The sequence below is a fragment of the Acipenser ruthenus genome, chromosome 14 (assembly GCF_902713425.1).
Source record: "Acipenser ruthenus chromosome 14, fAciRut3.2 maternal haplotype, whole genome shotgun sequence".
NCBI lineage: Eukaryota > Metazoa > Chordata > Actinopteri > Acipenseriformes > Acipenseridae > Acipenser > Acipenser ruthenus.
This window is the reverse complement of record NC_081202.1, coordinates 35,510,222-35,533,699: the sequence shown is the minus strand read 5'-3', so window position 1 is coordinate 35,533,699 and position 23,478 is coordinate 35,510,222. Positions and strand designations below refer to the sequence as shown.

Genomic DNA, 23,478 nt, shown 5'->3' with positions numbered 1-23,478 from the left:
TATCCGGACCATTCTTCCTCCTGCAACAATGCTGGTGCTCTGATTGAAATGAGTGGCGTATTGTGGGAGCAGAAAACCACCATTGTTGCAGGAGGGTGTGTGATCTGGATACACTGCAGTCATTATAAGTGAAATTATCGTTATTCTGGCGAACCATCCAGAGTAAGTGATGAGAAATGTTGATTTGTGTGTGATGTGTTATAACAGCCGGCAATATGGTAAAAAAATATAATGTTGCAATACAGAAAATGTGGGACACAACAAATGTATGAGAATGTGTTTCTTGTCAACACTGCAAGGTGTTGTGTAACACTTTAAGAGTTACTTTTAGACATGATTTAAAATAGTGTGGTCATGTAAAATAGTGCTGCACTAATCAATTATGAAATGTGTTGACTGTTCTATCAGTTTTTACTTATTATGACAAGAGCACAATTTTTTTACCCCGGTTTTCTCCCCAGTTTAGCATGCCCAATTATTATCTGTATCCCCGGCTCACCGCTCGCAACCCCCCCGCCGACTCGGGAAACGGAGGCTGGAACACGCGTCCTCCGAAACGTGCTCCTGCCAAGCCGTCATTTTTCGCACTGCAGATCCACAGCAATGCCACCAGACCTATAGTGCCGGAGGACAACACAGATCTGGCAGCTCCACTGCAGAACCACAGGCGCCCTATCGGCCAGAGGGGTCGCTAATTGCGCGGTGAGCCGTGGATTCCCCTGCCGACCTAAGCCCTCCCTACCCGGGCAGCGCTCAGCCAATTGTGCGCCGCCCCCTCGGAACTCCCAGTCACGGTTGGCTGTGACATTCGAACCTGCGATCTCCAGGCTATAGGGCACATCCTGCATTCCGCGCGGAGCGCCTTTACTGGATGCGCCACTCGGGAGCCCCGGTATGTGACTGATCTAACCCTAACCCTGTTACACAACAACACCGATGATGGACTGTGACAGTGCTCGCTAATGTTCAGAGAATGATGCTTCTCTTTGCTTGAGAATATGGATTTCTTTCCATTGGCTGAAGAGCAATGTGATTTTACATACCTTTCATTACTGCTGAGGAGACAACCACGCAATTCTTTAGAATTCTGTCGCTGACAAGCAGAACTTAGTGGTTATTCAATGCAAATGTAATGTGTTACATTGCATAATTCATCGATATCAGGCTACTGACAAACTCAAGAATTTGTGATGGTCACTCTTCTATATATTAGGGTAGGGTGGTAGAGCAGAGGCTTTGTGTGTTTTTTGGCTGGCAGCCATCTTTTTGGGGGGCAAACAACCGGCAGTCTTTACACAGCCACCTAATAATTAATTAACTTGTTTGGTAATGTTTAATGGTGAAATGTTAATTCATGTTTAATTAGTTTATTAAAAGTGTGGAGTGTGGCCAGTTGTTGATTGGTCTATTGATTGTCAATTAACCCTGGCCACATGGTATAAATGTTTGTTTGTTTGTTTGGAGAGTGTGTCGTAGAGAGAGCTCAGTGAAGGTGTTACCCTGCCTTAACAGTAAAGCCCGGTACACACTGCCCACTGCGATTGTCACATCTCAATGGAGGATTTCGCGTCACAAAAAAATCTTTGTGAGTGGGCATCACACACTGCCCCATGAAATCGCAGGAACTGTCTCTGGGTTTGCTATTCCTGCCGTTGAAAAGCCTTGACCGCACGCCACTTTACCACAGGTAAACCCTGCCACCACCACAAGTGCACTTGCCATTAGTTTGACATCCAGGACTGACAAGTGTAACGAACAGCATTCTCACTTGGTTTAATAACAGCACAACTGCAATCTAAATGCAGTTACTGTGCATGGCCTTTTTATTAGGAACTACAGTATTATGAAATACAGAATGCACTTGAGCCACATGATCTACGGTGCCATGTGTAAGGCCTTGAGCAGTTAGTTAGTTGGCTGTTAAATAGGCTTTTACAATTGTTTTATTCTGCGCAGAAAATGCTGCCTTCAAAATGTGGTCCAGTGTATTTTTTATCCCAGATGAGTAATCAAAAGTGACTGTGTGCCACATCTTAAGGAATGGCAGTTCATTGTATCGACTAATGTACAAGACGAGACAGCAGATAAAACACTGTGTTAGTAACCAACATGAGACGGGGGTACAAGGCTGCTTTATCTTTGACTACAGTAGTTGGAGGCTTGGAGGAGGCTAATGTTGCCTCTTCGTAACCACACATAAATCTGCAGTCCAATTAAAGCAAAACTAGCCTGTTCTTTTGTTTGTTTTTTGACATCGCAATAGCTAGCACTTACTCAAGAGGAAACAGAAGCCAAGAAAGTCCCTGAGCTGTCTACAAAATTAATGACTTTTTCTCTCTGCGTCGTACAGTAGTTTGTGATCAATCTTATTTTAACAAATGTTTTCCATTTGTTTTTTTTTTGCCATTAAATTTTTATTGGGTTTTTAAAGAAAACAGAGAAAAACATATATAAGATTAGTTCACAATAATGCAGTAATAACAATAATAAAAAGACAGAAGTTACAAATTCATTGAATGCCTATGCAAACATACAGTTTGAAATGTACTATACAACACATACCAACACCCAAGCCATTATTATTATTATTTATTTCTTAGCCGACACCCTTATCCAGAGCAACTTACAATTGTTACAAGATATCACATTATTTCACATTATACAGATATCACATTATTTCACATTATACAGATATCACATTATTTTTTTACATACAATTACCCATTTATACAGTTGGGTTTTTTACTGGCGCAATCTAGTTAAAGTTCCTTGCTCAAGAGTACAGCACTAGTGTCCCCCACCTGGGATTGAACCCACGACCCTCCGGTCAAGAGTCCAGAGCCCTAACCACTACTCCACACTGCTGCCCACCATGTGTACATACAATAAGCTTTGTGTTCAGTCTAACAAATCTAAGGAGGTAAGGTAAGTTCACCCTTTATGCCAAATGTTTTTATATTCGTCCATATTACTATTAAAGGAGTAGGAGACTTTTTCCAAATTAATATTATCTAATAATAGGTTTTTCCACAAGTTCGGTATTAGGGAACTGTTATTTTTCTATGACAACAAAATTACTTTTTCTGGCTACTAACAAAGAAGAAAGAATCATTTTTGTAGTAACTGAAGCAGTCCTGCCCCACAGAGATAAAGGAAGTTTATTCCTGAGTTCTAATTTGAGTTTAACTTTACTTAATTGAGGGTTAAGGATACTCTTTACTAGGGCTGTAGTTGAAGGTTCGTCTGTTAGCCAGGGATTCGAAGATTGTTTTAAACCTTCGAAGGTTCATCAAACGCCACAGACGCACTGTTTTTTTTTTTTTTCTTCCTGTTAACAGAAACTGTTTGACAATATATGAATACTATAAATCACACATTAAATGTCACTCACAATCAAAATTCGATCTTTTGATTTGCATAATGCATATTACGTAAACAAAGGTTGTTGTATTAAAATCCGCTACCAAATCGTTATACGTAGCAATATATGGTGCCGCTGCCGTGTAGGAGCAGGTATAGTATCCGAAGCACTGGGGCGGTACGATTGTAGTGCTTCAGTAAAATATGTACTGAATATCTAGTGTACAAGACAGTGTAAGAGAAGTGCTATGGTGGAATACGTTTGAAACATACAAAATATACGATAACACTAATAATTTAAATCCCCCCTCCAGCTCGTGTTATCCAGAAGCAAACCTTTAATTTATTCATTTGCTATCTCGACAGTAAAGCATTGTATAGCGTAATCTGTATTGATAGAAATGTCTCGAAACCTCTCTGCTGTTTGTGATTTTTTTGTTAAATGCCCAGACGAGCAAAAAAAAGTTGAATGCAAACTGTGCAAGCAACTCATATCATGGAGGTATAGGGTTACCATATGGCTCCAAATTAACCAGACGCTGTGAGACAGAACGGGATTTCAAACTTGCCCCTAAATTGAAATAAATGAAGGTGTAAATGAACCATCCTTAGCTACAATTAAGAATGGTGCTTAAATACCCGCATGCGCGTCAAATAATTGTATTAAACTAAGAATGAGTTGCAGCCAGTCGCTATTTTTTTCTGTTTGTTAAAATTCAATCGCCCATATTATTCTGCAAATACAATCCCATCATCATCTCGTTGCTCTATCGATAAATTAGCTATTCGTTCATTAAGATCTGATCAGAAGCAGCTGATCAGTGTGAATTGTTTGCTGCGCCCAAGCAATTCCACCGCAGCAGGATTAATCTCAGCAAAGGTGGAGCTCATTTATACGTGAATTACTTTCAATTTAGGGGGAATTTTGAAATCCCGGTCTGTCTCAAAGCGTCCGGTTAATCTGGAGCCATATGGTAACCCTAGTATAACCAATCTCCGGGGTCACTCTTTTTACAATTGCTAAAGTAATCTTTAAATAAGCACACTGTATTTAGATAATTGATTGACCATAACGGTAACTTAATAAACTTCAAATATTAGCAGGATTTCACAAAAATATTTCCCTCAGATTATTATATGAAAATGGAGATACTTTAACGTTTTAGAAAACATTAACGTTATCTAAGTAAGGGTGCATTTAAAAGTAGCCATAAATACTATATTAAGAAAATATCGCTGTATAGAAAACACTCAGTCAGGTCTATAATATATCATGGCCCAATACAGTAGAGCTGACTGTGACGAAGCGTCATAACTAAAGTCATACTGCTGTTATCTTCTCAATTACATTAAATCATTGGTTTAATCAGATTGAACACTGCAACATTTTCCTAGTGGCAGCCCTTGATTCAGTTTGCTCAAAATGTGTTGATAATTTGCCCTGAACCGATGCTGCAGCTAGCTGTTTGTGTGTTTGGGGGCTAACTTACCGCTGTAAAGAATACAGCATTGTGAGCGTATCGGTCAGCAAATACACACGACCGTGAACGGTAACATTTATTATAAACTTTTTAGAAGTTAAAAAAAAAGATATTAATGTTCTCACTCTGTTTATAGAAGCATTGGATTTTTAAATTATAAATGTAGTAGTTGCTTCTGATAGGTTCCAGTATGGACGTTATTAAAAAAAAATGTATAGCCAGGATTTATGTCGTTTTAAATTAAATGCACTTGACATTCTGACATTCAGAATCTTTAAAGTCTGCTCCACGAATATTCGCTTCTCATTGGTCAGTTTCCCTAGTTACGGCATGCGCAGCGCCAGAATCAGATTAAAAAAACGGATCAGTGGAGCCTGCTCATGATCCGTTTAGTACCACGCCTTCTCAAGATCCGGCTCCAGTGAGCCCGGATCCGATCTGTTTTATTTATCTCGTTAGTACAACCGGCCCCTGGAGTTTTGTTAAAAAGAAGAAACTCCTTCATTTCTGCATGAATACATTCTTTAAAAGCTTGATCTTTTACTAATGAGACATTAAATCTCCAGTGTGAAAGACGTTTGCAGGAGGACATGGGTGTAAATAAAATAGATACTGGGGAGTGATCAGATATATGAATGACCCCTATGTTAGCATTAGAGGTGTCTTTAATTATTATTATTTATTTCTTCTTCTATTTATTATTTATTTCTTAGCAGACGCCCTTATCCAGGGCGACTTACAATCGTAAGCAAATACATTTCAAGTGTTACAATACAAGTAATACAATAAGAGCAAGAAATACAATAACTTTTGTTCAAGCAAAGTACAAGTGTGACAAACCACAATTCAATAATACAGCAGATAATAGTGATAGTTACATCAGGATATGATTAAATAGTGATAGTTACATCAGGATATGATTAAATACAAAGTACTACAGGTTAAACACTTGGCAGATTACAGTATTCTGAAGTACAGGATTAAATGCAGTAAAATAGGGGGCAGATAAGAGCAAAATAAAGCACATTTACATGAAGGGTGATAGTGTCCCAGGATACAAACAGAGGAGTTCTACAGGTGCTTTTTGAAGAGGTGAGTCTTAAGGAGGCGCCGGAATGTGGTCAGGGACTGGGCAGTCCTGACATCTGTAGGAAGGTCATTCCACCACTGCGGAGCAAGGGTGGAGAAGGAGCGGGCTCTGGAGGCAGGGGAGCGTAGCGGAGGTAGAGCTAGTCTTCTAGTGCAGGCGGAGCGGAGAGGTCCAGTGGTGGTGTAGGGAGAGATGAGGGTCTGGAGGTAGCTGGGTGCAGCAATTAACGGATTTAGAGGTAAATATCATATCAATTCGTGAAAATGACTTGTGTGCTGGTCAGAAAAATGTATAATCTTGGCCAAAGGAATTAAAAAGTCTCCACACATCTATTAGGCCTAATTCTTTTAACATATTTTCTAATGAATTTTATTAATATATTTAGAAGACCTATCAAGATGATAATCTATGACTGTGTTATAATCTCCTGCAATAATCAGTGGGATTTTATTCCACTGTGAGAGTTTAGATCCTGTCTGATTGTAAAACTCAGCTTGTTTAGTGTTAGGAGCATACACACTGGCAAGACCCACCTCCACATTTCCTATCTTGACCCTAATTGCAACAAATCTTCCTTCTTCATCTCGTCTAGCACATTACAATGAATTTGTTTATGGATTAGACTCAGAACCCTTTGAGATCTGGAACTAAAGGAAGAGTGAAAAATATGTCCAACCCATCTTTTACGCAGTTTTAGGCTTTCAGAATCTTAAGGGGGTGCTATTCTTCAAGTTTGCAACTTAAAAACTTTAGATATGTATATACTGTGTGTATATATATATATACAGTGCCTATAGAAAGTCTACACCTGCTTGAACTTTTTTCACATTTTGTTGTGTCAGTGCCTGAGAGTTTCATGCATTTAAATGATGATTTTTTTCCACTTATCTACACACCATACTCCACACTGTTAAGGGGAAAAAAGTTTTTATTGAGAAAAAAATTATATATTAAAAATACAAAACTGAAAGATCATAATTGGATAAGTCTCCACCCCCCTGAGTTAATACTTGGTGGAAGCACCTTTGGCAGTATTTACAGCTGTGAGTCTGTTGGGATAGGTCTCTACCAACTTTGCACACCTAGATTTGGTAATATTTGACGATTCTTCTTTACAAAACTGTTCAAGCTCTGTCAAGTTCCTTGGGGAGCATTGATGGACAGCAATCTTCAAGTCATGCCACAAATTTTCGATTGGATTTAGGTCGGGGCACTGACTGGGCCACTCAAGGACATTTACCTTTTTGTTCCTTAGCCACTCCAGTGTAGCTTTGGGTCATTGTCATGCTGAAAGGTGAACTTCTGTCCCAGTTTCAGCTTTCTTGCAGAGGGCAGCAGGTTTTCCTCAAGGACTTCTCTGTACCTTGCTCCATTCATTTTCCCTTCTATCCTGACAAGTGCCCCAGTCCCTGCCGATGAGAAACATCCCCATAACATGATGCTGCCACCACCACGCTTCACAGTAGGGATGGTGTTCTTTGGGTGATGCGCTGTGTTGGGTTTGCACCAAATATAACGCTTTGCATTTAGGCCAAAAAGTTCCATTTTAGTTTCGTCAGACCACAAAACTTTTTGTCACATGGCTACAGAATCTCCTGAGTTTTTTGCATACTTCAAACGGGATTCAAGGTGGGCTTTCTTGAGTAAATTTGAGTATTTTTTTATACCCATCCCCTGATCTGTGTCTTTCAACAACTTTGTCCCGGAGTTCTTTTGAAAGCGCTTGGTGCTCATGGTTGAGTCTTTGCTTTGAAATGCACTACCCAGCAGAGGGAACCTACAGGAACTGCTGAATTTATCCTGAAATCATGTGAATCACTACAATTTAACACAGGTGGAGGCCACTTAACTTGGTGTGTGATTTTGAAGGCGATTGGTTACACCTGAGCTAATTTAGGATTGCTACATCACAACATACGCTAAAATGTAGTTGATGTATATAAAGAATTTTGTTGGAGGCAGATAAAACAGAGCGTTCATTTTTATAAAGAATGCAACAGTATATTTCTCAAAACATAAATACTAAAACTTTTTAAAGCTAATATAGTTAACTCTTCCGAGAACGGTTTTCTAAATCTATTGCTATTTCCTTAACTCTCGGAAGCTCTTTCTGTGAAACGCCCGCTGCTTTTTCTGTTTTTGTTATCCGGTCTTCAAGTTGTGAAATTTGTTCTTCTGCAGTTGAAACATGTTCCTCAACTGCTACAGATTTCTTCACGAGAGTATTTTGTGCTTCTTTTATTTCTCGCAGTTCTCTCAGTATTGTTGTGTCGTATGTCTCAGAACCCAAGGCATAGGCGCCATCTTGGGGCTGCGTAGGCGAATTAATCTTTTTTTTTAATAAATTTAAATTACAGGAAGGGTATTGAGAGGATTAAAAAAAAGAGGTGCAGGTGTAGAAGGGAGCTCCTCAGTTTACGTCCTCCTGACTTCAGGCATCACGACACCCCCTTCTTGTTTTCCATTTGTTTTAGAAACCTATATACATACTCATAGATCAAGTAGCATCATATCTCATTATATATATATATACAGTATATATAATATATATATATCTCTATATATATGTCTATATATATATATATATATATATATATGTTCAACCTTTCTATTGTCTTTTATAGTGTTTTCAATCACTGTGATCTCATAAACAAGTAAGGACAGACATTAAAGAAAAATTATAATGATGTAATATTGGATCATCATTTAGAGCTACTTCCTTGTCTAATATTTGAAGTATTATCTACTATGATGAGGTAGTATTCTGCAAACAGGTGATCTTGTTGTAATACCATTGCATGACGTTACCATTGCAAATCAAAGATTCCCCAAAGATAGTAACGTAGATTTTAGTTTTATACTTTCCATTACACTTACTGAAAAATACCACTGCCGTAGCATTATAATACTAATGCACTGCCCTGAATGAACCCCAGCAGAAACATTACAAGACCACAGCATTACCAGCCATTCAGACCACCCAAGTGACTAGCATTTCGCATTAAAACACGCAGACCTGCGACAGTCGTACAAACCACAAAATCACTGTATGGGTAATGTAAAAAAACTGAAGTTTGTCATTATCAACATGTGAATGTACATTTCATTCACTGATGGGTTCTTAATTCAAGTAAATTAGCCCCCCTAATATCCCCGTTCTCAAATAGTCTGGACCAACATTCCAGTTGATGAAACTTGGAACCTATGCCATAGTAATGGATTTGGAACAAATATTGCCCATCAGTCCTCATACAGTAGCACACTGAGGGATACCGTGGTACTGCAGTGGTTTACCAGTGTGTTTTGGTTCATACCATTTTAAAACATTTTGCCACTGCAGTAACATTCTTCCATGGTTCTTTTTATACAGAAAGTGCATCAATTTTTACAGTTTGTATTTGGCGTTATACAGTAATGTAAGGCCATATCTCATTGACTATTGTCAGTGCTTTCATCGATAATCAAAGAATACTATTCATTCCCAATGTCCTGAAGAAGTTCCTGCTGCATGACAGGGCCGATGATATTTCTAGTTAGCGCTGAGCATTTCATTTGATGTAGATGTATGTCTTTTTGTGCTATTTCACTAACTATGCATCTCAAGTGATCTACAGTCAAAATGCTTGAATGGCACGCAATGTGCGCTGCTAGTTTCAGTTCGCATGTTTTGACAGAATTGTCAACTTTTACCGGCTTTATCCCGATATCAAATTAAGTCTGGGAGTTAGAAAAGGGAGCAATGTTTCTCATATGCATCTCGGTTTTGCTGTGTGTTATGAGATCACTGTGGTGCGCTCATTTCTGATTTACAATATTTACAGAAAGCCTTTGCTTTGACTCCAGGCACACCTCTAATCCATTTCATTAACCCTTTCTCCTTTTCCCAATCTTTAAAGTACTTCCTGCTGTACTTTGCCCACTTACCCGGCATCTTGACAGGTCTTGCTGTATTGAAACTAAATCCAGTCAAGATTAACTAAATTGATTCCTTCATGTGATTATATCGTACTACTCTTATAAGCCGCGAGCACGCTCATTTACACTTCCTGCAGCCTGCCTATATCCCAAATGAAACTGAATGTCATGTGTCATTATTTTCTTAACTGTACATAAATTCAAAGGCAAACATACACGTCTTTGTCTGCCATAAATTCTATAGTTGATAGATATTATAAATACGTATCACAATGTGTTTTACCACCTTGCCAGATTTTGTGCGACAGTTTCTAAAATGGCAAGTGATGTGTGGGACAGGGATTAACATAAAACACATGATCAACAAAGTGCTGCTTCAGATCTGGCGAGTGAGTCAGATGCAGGTATAGCGATCAAAGTTTTTGTGATCCTATTATCTGTTATGAGTAGAGTAATACAAAAACCAAAACGGGGAGTTTTTTTGTTGTTGTATAACGCCCCCTTTTCTACATTTATTTTATTGGGTGTACTGCTGAAAAAAAGACATAAGTGAACCTCAGTGATGCTATTACTTTATGAAAATGTGTCTTTGGCTACTTTGTTACTGCGACGAAACTACAAGGCAGAAATTAAAAAATAAAAATAAAACATGATGTCTGTCTAAAATACACACAAGAAGAATGTATAACTTCACTGAGTGACAGGCAAAGTAATGCTTTTGAATATTACAGTTTTACATACAGTGTAGTTTTATGATATAACAGCATGGCAAACCGTTAGATACTTTTGCTAGATTTAGCTGGGAATTGTGCAGCATGTGATTGTAACAGGAAAGTGACAGTAGTTTTTGTGTTTATTTAACTTCAATACATTAGTGTGTTTTTATCTTTTAAAATAATTAACTGGCAAGTTTGTTCCTATTTTTAATATTACAATGGTATAAACCTTCTTAAGGCCTGCCACTGTTTAGACCAATTGTAAATGCCATTGTCTGTGAAGCTGCAGAGATACTGAGCCGCTGTGTTCTCTGTGTTTCAGAATAACATTGTCTATGAAGCTGCAGAGAGCCTGAGCTGCTGTGTTCTCTGTGTTTCAGAATAACATTGTCTATGAAGCTGCAGAGAGCCTGAGCTGCTGTGTTCTCTGTGTTTCAGAATAACATTGCCTATGAAGCTGCAGAGAGCCTGAGCTGCTGTGTTCTCTGTGTTTCAGAATAACATTGCCTATGAAGCTGCAGAGATACTGAGCCGCTGTGTTCTCTGTGTTTCAGAATAACATTGTCTATGAAGCTGCAGAGATACTGAGCCGCTGTGTTCTCTGTGTTTCAGAATAACATTGTCTATGAAGCTGCAGAGAGACTGAGCCGCTGTGTTCTCTGTGTTTCAGAATAACGAGGTGCTCGAGCTGCAGAGAGACTGAGCCGCTGTGTTCTCTGTGTTTCAGAATAACGAGGTGCTCGAGCTGCAGAGGACTCGTATGAAGGATGAGATTCGAGAGTACAAGTTCCGGGAGACGAGGCTCCTGCAGGACTACACAGAGCTGGAGGAGGAGAACATCATGCTGCAGAAACTGGTCTCCACCCTCAAGCAGAACCAGGTCAGGCCCACACTACACACTGCATTCACGTTGCACTTCTCAGAACTTCACTGGAGTTGCATTACAAGTGTTTTAAATGGGCAGAGCTAACATACACATCACCTAAAAAGATACTAAAGGGCAAAGGGGAGGTGGGGTCTTGAGGCAAAAAAAAGCTGTGTTGCTACATGAAGTTGTATTTCACCAGGGGCGCTGACATTTTTATTGCTGTACCAAGGCTGCAAAATGACAATGAAAGCTGAAACTAGCAAAAAAGCAACGATTCGTCACATTCATACATGTGACCTACCTTAAGAGCTACATGCACCGCTGGGCATCCTGGGATATTACTTCATTTGTCAAGGTTAAATCTTTCTGCAGAGATTGTGCATTTCTGAGTAAACAGTCAAAAAGTGAAATCAAAATATTTTTTTTATTTTCAAAAGGATTAAAGAAAGGGAAGACAAACAATCAATAATAATTAAATCATTAATTGGAATCCAGTAATTGTTTTTGGAAACATAATTGGTAAAAAAAAAAGTACAGATAAAATGTAGGTGTAGGGAATGTTCATGGTAATACGTTGTAAAAGCTTTTACACAAACTCTTCCTTTGCTCTTGTGCGCCCTCTGCAGGTAGAGTACGAAGGGCTGAAGCATGAGATCAAATGCCTGGAGGAGGAGACGGTCCTTCTCAATAGCCAGCTGGAAGACGCGCTGCGCCTGAAGGAGATCTCGGAGAGCCAGCTGGAGGAGGCCCTGGACACCCTGAAGAACGAGCGTGAGCAGAAGAACAACCTGCGCAAGGAGCTCTCGCAGTACATCAGCATGAGCGACAGCATGTACAGCACCCACCTCAGCATCTCCGTCGACGGGCTCAAGTTCAATGAGGAGGCCAACAACGGCACGCCCAACAACGAGGACAAGTGCAACGGGCACGTCCACGTCCACGGCCCGCTGGTCAAGCTCAACGGAGACTACCGGGGCTCCACCTCCCGGAAAGGAGAGGCGTTGCACCCTGTCTCCGACCTCTTCAGCGAACTCAACCTCTCTGAGATGCAGAAGCTCAAACAGCAGCTGCTACAGGTAGGTCTTCACAGACATGGGTGTTTAGTCGCTGTAGCAATGGGACTTGGCCACGCATACACAAAGTGGGTATTGAAAATATAATCAGTGAGTGAGGGGTAACAGAGCAGAGGCTGTGCGTGAAACAGCAGTCCTGCGCACCGCAAGCAAACGTCTTATCTACAAAGCAAAAGAGCTGCATCACACAACACTGCCCATTACACTCTTCCCCCACTTTAACCATGGTGATCAGCTGCAGCCAGTCTATGAGAGTTGGGTCACTGCATCAGTGTAACAGGGCGAAGGCTGGACGTGAGCCAGTGACACTGCACATTGTAAGCGAGTTATTGTAAAGTCAACACTGCTACAAGCTGGCTGTTGAAATATGAATACACTTTGGAACTCCCTCACATGTAGTATAAACTGGTTTCTTTTTAAAAGCACAAAGTATAAGAAAATCAAATAGCAAATAAAATGAAGAGACAGACAAAAATAGACAGAGAGAGACAGAGACCTCTGCTTTTTAAGGCTCCTATTTAAATTCAAAATAAAAAGACATTGAAAAAGACTTCTGGTCGAAACCTTTACCATTGCATTTTTTACATTTTCATTTTATATTTAGTGTTACTGAGTGTTTAATAGTAATAAAAAGAGAACATTTAAATCACCATGATACATTTTGTTCAGGAATCTGATAGCATCAATTTTTCATGCATGATTTGAACTGCATGATGCAGGTGCATACATCAGCATCTCAAATTAACCAAGGAGTAGAGTTTTGTAGTTTTGGTGCGTAGCAGATAAAAGCCTGTTCCCTCTTCATTGTTCTGCCAGACACACACATACTTACACATGCACTGTATTACACTAACAAAACAGCTTGAAGATGTCATTTGTAATCTATATGTAGTCATGTGCACATTGCCGGAGTGGTGTCGTGGTAAATTAGCATCGGAGGAAGCTTGTGTTCCTACAGCTAGAACCATCTATAGGGATTCCAGCATAAATAAACCAGCTGTACGGAAGGCTGGATGATTGAAGGATGTGGTGAACAGACACCACGTCTATTTTTAGATGGAACATGAATGTGGGACATCTTTTAAGAGTAAGTAAGTAGCTTTGAATTATTTTACTGTCCCTTGTTTCGTTATGATGTTTGCAAACATTCTTAGTACTTTCAAATTGTGTGTGTGTGTGTGTTTTTTTTTTTTCCAATAAATATTTAAGGTGCTTTAACCATAAGTGGCGTATTGCCAGAAAAACTAAAAGTTTTGCAAAGTGGCAGGTGTAATCTATGTTGCTGTGAAAGGAGAGTTGTGGGTATCCACTGACAGAATGGGAGAGACCCAGTAACTGACTTTGCAACAGCACACAGAGGCCCAGGATTCTTTTCTTTTACAATTATGTGTGCTGTAGTTGCAGGTACCAGCAATAGACTTCGAGCACGGGCTTGAGCAGGACAGATCGCAGTGGTACAGTGTGTAGCAGCCACCCAGGAGCACCCACCAAGGGGTCCCAACACCGCCACTAAGGGCACTACTAAACTAAATTTGCAAATACTCAATCTACTAACAAAACAAATCAGCAGGTTCGTAGACTAGCGATAAAATGACCAGAGATAGCAACAGAGTGACAGAGGCAGAATAAAAGTCCAAAACGTTTTATTACAGTAGTCTCAAAGTTACATAAAGTGGGTTCAAATAACCAATAAAATCTATCACAGTTTTAATAAGAGAAAGGCAGTTAAATAAATAAATGGCAGCTAAAAATACACTATTCAACAGGAAGGGTCCTCAGACCAGGGCCTAGCAGCAATTGCACTTCTCATTGAGAGATGGTGGACAGATAGAAACAGATCTCCCCAGCAAGGATTCTACAACAAAACCAAATGGTTCATAAACACACAGGGGGGCAACTGTGTTAGAAACATCAGCAATATACAGGGGTCCCCAAGGATTAAGGGTTAATTAAATGTTAGACTGGCAGGACTTCAACATTAAACAGAAAAAACAAACAAACAAAAAAAATATTACCTAACTAGCAGGTCAGTTAGGTGGCTGTTGTCCTCACCCCCACCTTTTATATGCAAAACCACAGCAATTTTAATAGTAATATAAATCTATAGAAAAATTGAAACATAACAAAAATCATACAATACTAGTGCACTCAAAACAAACAAAAAAATCACTATCACTTAACCAACTATAGCGTTTACAAAATAACAACCACAATAAAAATAAAAAAGAAATAACCAATTACCTTTACGGTGCGCTGAGGGCAAGCCCCAAACTGACTGACCTGCTTTGACAAACAAGAAATGCTTCCCCCAACCGGCAATTGGCTTTCCCCTTTTTAAACCAGATGAGAGGAGAAGGACACAGACTACCTAGGCCCACACCTACCGACCCTTCCCGTCTCACACAAAGAAACAATTTAAATAAACAAGGCAATTATCTAATTAAGACACCACTAAATCAATCAATAAAACCAAAAAGGCCACGTGCAGTAAAGCAACTTACAACAGAACATTTGAAAGAAGACTGGTTACCTAGGAGATTACAATCCCGTTATCAAGTAGTCCTGCTAAACAGTGCACTGTAGGGAAGTGTAAGTGTAAGGTAGCTTTGCGCTGATCCCACTGCAGGGGTGTATCCTCAAACACCGTCCTTACAAAGTCCTGTCTATTCCTTTTCAAGAGTGACTGCTAGTGATGGTACGCTGGCCCTGTTACACTTACAGATATTTATTAAAGGCCATTAGGACTCTAGAGCAGCATCTGAATGCGGGACAAAGCACCTGAACACATACGTCAATAAATAATAAAAACACAGAGCTTGACTAATTACAGCTAGAACCATGCAGAATAATTGCAAACGTTATTTAAAAAATGTAATGGGACTAAAAAAAAAAAAAACCTAAAACAATTCAATTTGAAGCTACTTACTCTTCTGTATTTTGGCACAGACAAAATGAAAAGAACAATGGTTTGTGTGATTGAAACACCCTCTATAACTGTAGGTGACTCGACGGGAGAAACAGGGAGGTTGTTCTTCTGAATAATTATGCAGTCATGTTAAATAAAAAGAATAAAACAGTACAGAATAACTACTAGTACCTTTCTTTAAAAACAAAAAAAATCCTCAGCTGACTTGCTGAAAATCCACGATTCATGATTACCCTTGGACTGTATGTGTTACATGATCTTCCTCTAGAGAACGAACCTCTTTCTGTGATGGAGAAGAAAACTAACAGTTCAGCATTACTTGACACTCCCTATTCTTTCACCTTCTCCTATCGACCCGCACAGCATGCAGTACTGTGCACAGCAGTGCAAGAATCAAGGATTCTTTACTGCCCAGGCAATAAGACAAGTGGTTCCCTTACACTGGTACTGTCCACTGCTGCTGCCTGGGGTTTCATGTTTAATGCTCTGGTGCTGAAGTTATGAATAGAATGACCAAGAAAAACAGACAGTTATTCCAAAGGACATCTGCTATTAAGGTACCCTCCGCTCCCTCTTTCTCATTTTAAATTACTGGTATGTTGACAAGAGGAATGGCAGGATATTGACATGGAAACATTGTTCATAATGTCATATTCATTCCACCTTAAAGTTGACTGCAGTATTTTTGCACATTTTTTCAGTTTTCCCATGCTTTTCCCATGGTTATACTACGCATTTACCATAGTTTACCCTGGTTTGCCATGTTTATTAATATGCTTTACCATAAACTTTGCTAAACTTAAATAAACGGTCTGATTCAGTTATCCTATTTATTTATAATGATCGTTAAAAAAAAATCTAATCTTGTTCCAATCAAAATAGGGCTGCCAAGCTTTGAATTCAGAGCTACCCACAGCAATGACAACAATTAATCTCTCATCATATGTAAATTGTTAATTACGAGTGGGATCAACAGGAAACACAGTGGTTCTTTGTAAACAAAACAATAATCTCTGAAAAACGGCTCTGTGTTTCTGTCTCGCTCATTGATTGTTTTTGTGTGATCCACATGGAACCATCATTTATCCGTGTTTCTGTATTTCTGTCTGGGAGATTCTTGAACAGTCAGATATGCCAAGGATGACATCTAATCAAAAACTTTGCATTTCTTTTTGTGGAATTTGATTTTTGCTGAAAACAAGTATCCTGGGAAAGAAAAAAAACACATTTCATTAATACATAAATATTAATCATAACTGACAGAATAGAGTTACATTTAATGTACTGATTCCCAGCCCTCCTCCAGGCTGGTAATTACATCCTCTCTAGGAATTCCTTGAACTCGTGAGCCTCAAAACACCCTGAAGTATTAATTAATCTCATGTTCCAATCCATTGCATAGTTCTGATTCCTTATTAAGTACTGTGATTCAGTGTATATTAAATATTTATGATTGGTTATTCTTAATTGAGGCGACAAGTATGTTCAATTACAGTAGGTTTTGATGAATCCAGTGTAAGCAGTAGGGTGGAATTTAGATTAATTAATACGATCCCAGTGTGTTGCTCTGAAGTCCCCCGTGTCTCACCTTGTAAAACGCACTACCTAGGGGAGTGAGTCATGCAAGCGGTTATGCCAAGTTGCATTATCGTCATTTAGGGAGAACAATTGTCCCGCTTCAGTGACCCTTACTGGCCGAGCTTAGACTAGCCAGACTGTGGCTCACCTCCAGCGTTTAGTAGCCTGATAATATCCATTGAGTAGGTTTGGCAGGTTATAACAGGTCAGAACAGAGGGACAGAGGTCAAACACTTATTTTCAGTCCTCTTGATTTCGAAATACTAAACTAAAACTCAGTAAGTCCAATGATAAACGTTTCAACTAGACTGTCTTCAAGAGGCTATATCCTAATTAGAAATTTCAAGTTGGGGGAAAATAACGTAGGTAAAATAATTGATACCATTCTAGCAATTGTTAGCTGTATTTGAGATACTATTTACCCATAGTACAGAACTACTGCCATTGTAGTGGCACTGTCTGCATTCATTAGGTACAGCTGTGGCCAAATGTTTAGCATCGCTCTTTAGAATGAACTAATTGTGCTTCGTAAAGTCGAATGAAACCTGCTGCATTATGTTACGTTAACATATTAAATTACATACCAGTTTGTAGTTTTCCATATACCGTATTCCTTTGAATTTAAGACACACTTTTTAAAGAATTTTTCAACATGCCAAACAAAAAGGGAGAAAAACAGGTGTGAGTAATGATGACTGGAAACGAGAAGCAGCATATAACTGTAATGCTCTGTGTGATAGCAGACGGTCGCAAACTGCCTCCATATGTGTAATTGAGGTTGTATCTTTGTAAATGCATATTTATTTGATGTTATATTTTTTCCTCAAATTGAGGGTGGGAAATTTGGGCTGCGTCTTAAATTCGAAGGAATACAGTACTTCACAAAAAACTGGAAAAATGTGACATTTCAAAATTTAACATGAAATACTGTACTACTATTATGGCTTTTGGTAGACTTTTGCAATATCATTTTGTAGTTTCTTTTACTACATAATGTTAAATAAAAGATCTAAATTATGTTCATATATGTTTTATTTTTAATTATGTCTCAATCCTAAAATTCTAGGTGACACAAAACTTTTGTCCAGAGCTGAATAGAAAGGCAGCCACTGACACAAGCTTGCCTTGTCAGGAAGAGTTATTAGGCAATTACTAGATTCATCTATAGCATGCAATAAAGGCACAGTTCTACTGGCAATTGTACACCAATAGGAGACTTGTTGGATTCTACTAGTAGCCGAGATTATTATTATTATTATTATTTATTTCTTAGCAGACGCCCTTATCCAGGGCGACTTACAATCGCAAGCAAATACATTTCAAGTGTTACAATACAAGTAATACAATAAGAGCAAGAAATACAATAATTTTTGTTCAAGTGTGACAAACCACAATTCAATAATACAGCAGATAATAGTGATAGTTACATTAGGATATGATTAAATAGTGATAGTTACATCAGGATATGATTAAGTGCAAAATACTACAGGTTAAACACTTGGCAGATTACAGTATTCTGAAGTACAGGATTAAATGCAGTAAAATAGGGGGCAGATAAGAGCAAAATAAAGCACATTTAAATGAAGGGTGATATTGTCCCAGGATACAACAGAGGAGTTCTACAGGTGCTGTTTGAAGAGGTGAGTCTTAAGGAGGCGCCGTAATGTGGTCAGGGACTGGGCGGTCCTGACATCTGTAGGAAGGTCATTCCACCACTGCGGAGCAAGGGTGGAGAAGGAGCGGGCTCTGGAGGCAGGGGAGCGTAGCAGAGGTAGAGCCAGTCTTCTAGTGCAGGCGGAGCGGAGAGGTCAAGTGGGGGTGTAGGGAGAGATGAGGGTCTGGAGGTAGCTGGGTGCAGTCTGGTCAAGGCATCTGTAGGCTAGTACAAGAGTCTTGAACTGGATGCGAGCGGTGATCGGGAGCCAGTGGAGTAGTAGTGCGGAGCGGAGTAGTGGAGTAGCGTGGGCGAAGCGAGGCAGAGAGAACACCAGGCGGGCAGCAGAGTTCTGGATGAGCTGGAGCGGACGGGTGGCGGACGCAGGGAGGCCAGCCAGGAGGGAGTTGCAGTAGTCTAGGCGGGAGAGTACCAGGGCCTGGACCAGGAGCTGGGTAGCATAGTTGGTGAGGAAGGGTCGGATTCTTCGTATGTTGCTGAGGAAGAATCGGCAAGTGCGTGCCAGAGTGGAGATGTGCTGGGAATAAGAGAGGCAGGGGTCCAGGGTGACTCCAAGGTTCTTAGCAGAGGAAGAGGGAGAGAGTGTGGTAGATTCCAGAGGAACAGAGATAGAGAGATCAGAGGAGGGGGAGGAGGAGGGAAAGAAAAGGAGGTCAGATTTAGAGAGGTTGAGTTTGAGGTGATGCGAGTGCATCCAGGAGGAAATAGCAGACAGACAGATAGAGATACGGGAGGAGATGGTGGAGTCAGAGGTGGGGAAGGAGAGGAAAATCTGAGCATCATCAGCATAGAAATGGTATGAGAAACCATGGGATGCGATGAGGGGGCCCAGGGAGCGGGTGTAGAGAGAGAACAGGAGAGGACCCAAGACTGACCCTTGGGGGACTCCAGTTAAGAGTGGGTGAGGTGTGGAGGTTGCTCCACGCCAGGTTACCTGGTAAGTGCGGTTGGAGAGGTAGGAGGAGAACCAGGTCAGAGCAGTGCCAAAGATCCCCAGGTCAGCAAGAGATGATAGTAGAATAGAGTGATCAACAGTGTCAAAGGCAGCAGAGAGGTCAAGGAGAATTAGGACAGAGGAGAGAGAGGCAGCTCGGGCACACTTAAGTGAGTTGGTGACAGACAGGAGGGCGGTTTCAGTGGAGTGAGCAGAGCAGAAGCCAGATTGGAGAGGGTCAAGCAGAGAGTGGTTGGACAGAAAAGCAGAGAGCTGGCGGTGTACAGTCCGCTCGAGGGATTTGGAGAGGAAGGGTAGGAGGGAGACAGGACGGTAGCTCTGGAGGGAGGTGGGGAAGAGGGTAGGTTTTTTGAGGAGGGGGGGTGATAGAGGCTTTTTTGAAGGCAGAGGGAAAGATACCAGAAAGTAGAGAGGTGTTGAGGAGTGAGGAGATGAAGGGGAGTAGAGCAGGAGCAGCAGCTTGAAAGAGGTGAGTGGGGAGGGGGTCCAAGGCACACGTGGTGGGTTTGTGACCCTGGAGCAGGGAGGAGAGGTCAGAGTCTGAGAGGGGCAAGAAGGTGGAGAAGGAGGGCGAGTTAGTAGGGGATGTAGTGGGTGTAGGGGTTGGAGCAGGAGGGGGTGCGGGGGAGGGAGAGGTGTTAAAGAGTTTGCGGATATCTGAGATTTTAGAAGAGAAGAATGAGGCAAAGTCGTCAGGGGAGATAGGAGGGAGGAGGAGGGGGGAGGGTTTAGGAGGGAGGAGAAGGTAGAGAATAGTTTATTATTATTATTATTATTATTTATTTCTTAGCAGACGCCCTTATCCAGGGCGACTTACAATTGTTACAAGATATCACATTATACATTATTTCACATTATACAGATATCACATTATTTTTTTTTTACATACAATTACCCATTTATACAGTTGGGTTTTTACTGGAGCAATCTAGGTAAAGTACCTTGCTCAAGGGTACAACAGCAGTGTCCCCCACTGGGGATTGAACCCACAACCCTCCGGTCAAGAGTCCAGAGCCCTAACCACTACTCCACACTGCTGCCTATAACGTTTACGTGGGTTGTTAGTGGAGGCTTCGATTACAGATTGGAAATAAGCACATTTAGCAGAGGAGAGAGTAGAGGAGATGGAGGAGAGGAGAGTGCGGTAAAGGTCTAGGGCAGCAGGGAGTTTGGTTCTCTTCCATTTCTTTTCAGCAGATCGCAGTGTGATTCTTGCCGAGCGGAGTGCAGAGGAGAGCCAGGGATGGGGAGGGGAGGGGCGAGCAGGTCGGGAGGTGAGGGGACAGAGGGAGTCGAGGGAGGAGGTGAGTGAGGAGAAGAGGGTGGAGGTAGCAGAGACTACGGAGAGTTGTGAAAAGGAATCGATAGGAGGGAGGTGAGAGAGAGCAGTGGAGGCAAGGACAGAGGGGGAGAGAGAGCGGAGGTTACGGCGAGAGGTGACAGTGGGGGTAGGAGGAGCAGGGAGAGTGGGGAGAGACAGAGAAAAAGAGATGAAATAGTGATCAGAGAGGTCCAGGGGGGTGACAGAGAGGGTGGAGGGGCAGCAGGCCTTGGAGAAGGTGAGGTCCAGTTGATGGCCAGCTTTGTGGGTAGGAGGGGACGGAGAGAGACAGAAGTCGAAGGAGTGAAGGAGAGGGAGGAATCCAGCGGGGTTGGAGTGGCTGGGGTTGGACAGATGGATGTTGAAGTCACCCAACAGGACAGTCGGGGTAGACAGAGAGGGGAGTGAGGAGAGTAGATAGTCGAGTTCATCCAGAAAGTGAGTGAGAGGCCCAGGGGGGCGGTACAGAACAATGAGCAGGAGTTGACAGGGAGAGGTTAGTTGGACTGCATGAAATTCAAAGGTACTGACAGAGAGGGAGGTGAAATCGGAGGGTGCAGAAAAGAGTAAGGAGGGAGAGAGGAGAAGACCCGTCCCACCTCCCCGTCCAGTGAGACGCGGGGTATGGGACAGGACGTAGAGAGAGGACAGGGCAGCAGGAGTAACAGTGTTATCAGGGGACAGCCAGGTTTCAGTGAGAGCAAGGAAATTGAGCGAGAGGTGGGAGGCAAAGGCAGATATGAAATCAGCTTTGTTAGCAGAAGAGTGACAATTCTAGAGTGCACCAGAGAGTGTGCGGGAGGGGGGGAGAGGCAGAGAAATGAGGTTAGAGGGGTTGGAGGAGCAGCAGCGGAGGGAGGGCAGAGGACGAGGACGGGAGGACAGAACAGGGATGTGAGAGACAGTCATAGCAGGACAAGCAAGACAAAAGGTACAGTAGTAGCAGGCACAGGAGCAGTAGGGTGGAGGGTACAGACCTGACTAGTAGATAACTTCTTCTAGAGCCTCGTTAGGTTCGGATCTAGTCGAACAGCGTCACAGCGCAGGCCTCCCCTTGCTGGACTCCCACAGCTAGACTCCCGGCTCTTTTGTTGAGGCTCTTCGGTTTGCTGGCGCTTCTTGCTGGCGTCGAAATAAGCTGCTTGATTAAATGTTACACCTGCTTGGCAAAAGAACCAACAAAACTGTGTGGAGAGCAGAAATAATTTCTTAGTTATGAATATTTGTTCACGGAAATGAACAAGCCTATTTGTAAAAACATCTCATGTTTATTTATTTTTTAAAGCAATCTTACCACGAGCATTTCAGCACTTAAATACTGCAGCTCCCCTGTGGTTTTTGTTTTGAATTATTAACCCCATGCTGGCACTAGTCATGTGACTTCACATCATTTCTGCCTGCCTGCTTTCACTTTACTATCCTCTGTCCCACATATGTGTATTTTTTCTTATTTATTTCAGTCACCAGACTTTCATTTCCTCAAGAAAAGCCACACAGTCACTAATGTATCTAATCTATACGTTTGCTTACAGTTTTTATACAGTCAGACAAAAAAACGTTATTTGGAATTTCAGTCTATTTCGATGTAGCCAATCGGAGGACAAATAGCCAGCCATTACACAGCAGCAGCACAAATGTAACCCAAGCCATGTACCAGTATACCACGAATCAAGCAGCATCACCCAGTAACCTCAGGACTGATTATTCCATATTTACTGTAACTGATCATCTTATAGATGAAATGAAGCAAAAATGCATAATGAAGCTAGGTACCACTAGTATTGGAAAAAGTTACAATAGATTGGCAAGGATCGTCCTCCTATTCATTTCAATGGCCTATGTGATGTCAGCCGTGTCGGTGTCCTGAGATATCACCATGGCTATGACGTCACATGTTCTCTTTTAAACCTATGGTTGTTAGTTATTTCAAATTTCAAATGAACTCATAGCAATATTATAATCAGTATAGCACAGGTGTGTCGTTGTGGGATATCGCCACAGATGGAGTGGATCGTAATTGCATTTTCTATTAGCACTTATCGGCTAAAGATTATTATAATGAGCTGATTGGACTGTATTGTCACATGCTTTAATTGGAGCAACAAGTCTATGGCAGTAGTAAGTGTACTTGCATTAGTATAATGCATTCTCCATTTTGTAGAGACACTCACTTGCACATTCTTCAATATTTATGAATTCATAAATGCAGGAGGTAACTCATTCTTATTGCTGCTTCTGTATCACAAATCTGCCAGGCTTTGTTTGAAAGGCTTTGTTTGCTGTATTATTCACACAAAACCCAAAAGCTGTGCAGAGCTGTTTTGTTATTAATATTAATCAGATCTTCAAACTGTCAAATTTCGCACATACTATTTTTATTTATATATACAGTATATTATATGTTTCAGACTCCTGAAAGTGGACTGTTCGTGCACTGGGCTTGCAACGTATCCACATGACTTTAATAATCAAGAAAATAACACAGACTCATTTAAGTAGCAGTGCTCTTTTTCGGTTTCT

General features: G+C 41.1%; 1 protein-coding gene across 7 annotated transcripts in view; it reads left to right on the top strand.

Moving 5' to 3' along the window:
• The window catches only part of LOC117420152 (protein bicaudal D homolog 1-like), a 137,756-nt gene that overhangs the window by 85,334 nt on the left and 28,944 nt on the right, over positions 1-23,478 (top strand). For all 7 annotated transcript variants that reach the window (XM_058986454.1, XM_058986453.1, XM_034926469.2 and 4 more), the window contains exons 3-4: positions 11,290-11,442; positions 12,057-12,506. In XM_058986454.1, the coding sequence (XP_058842437.1) occupies positions 11,290-11,442; positions 12,057-12,506 (603 nt within the window). The remainder of the gene's footprint in view (positions 1-11,289; positions 11,443-12,056; positions 12,507-23,478) is intronic.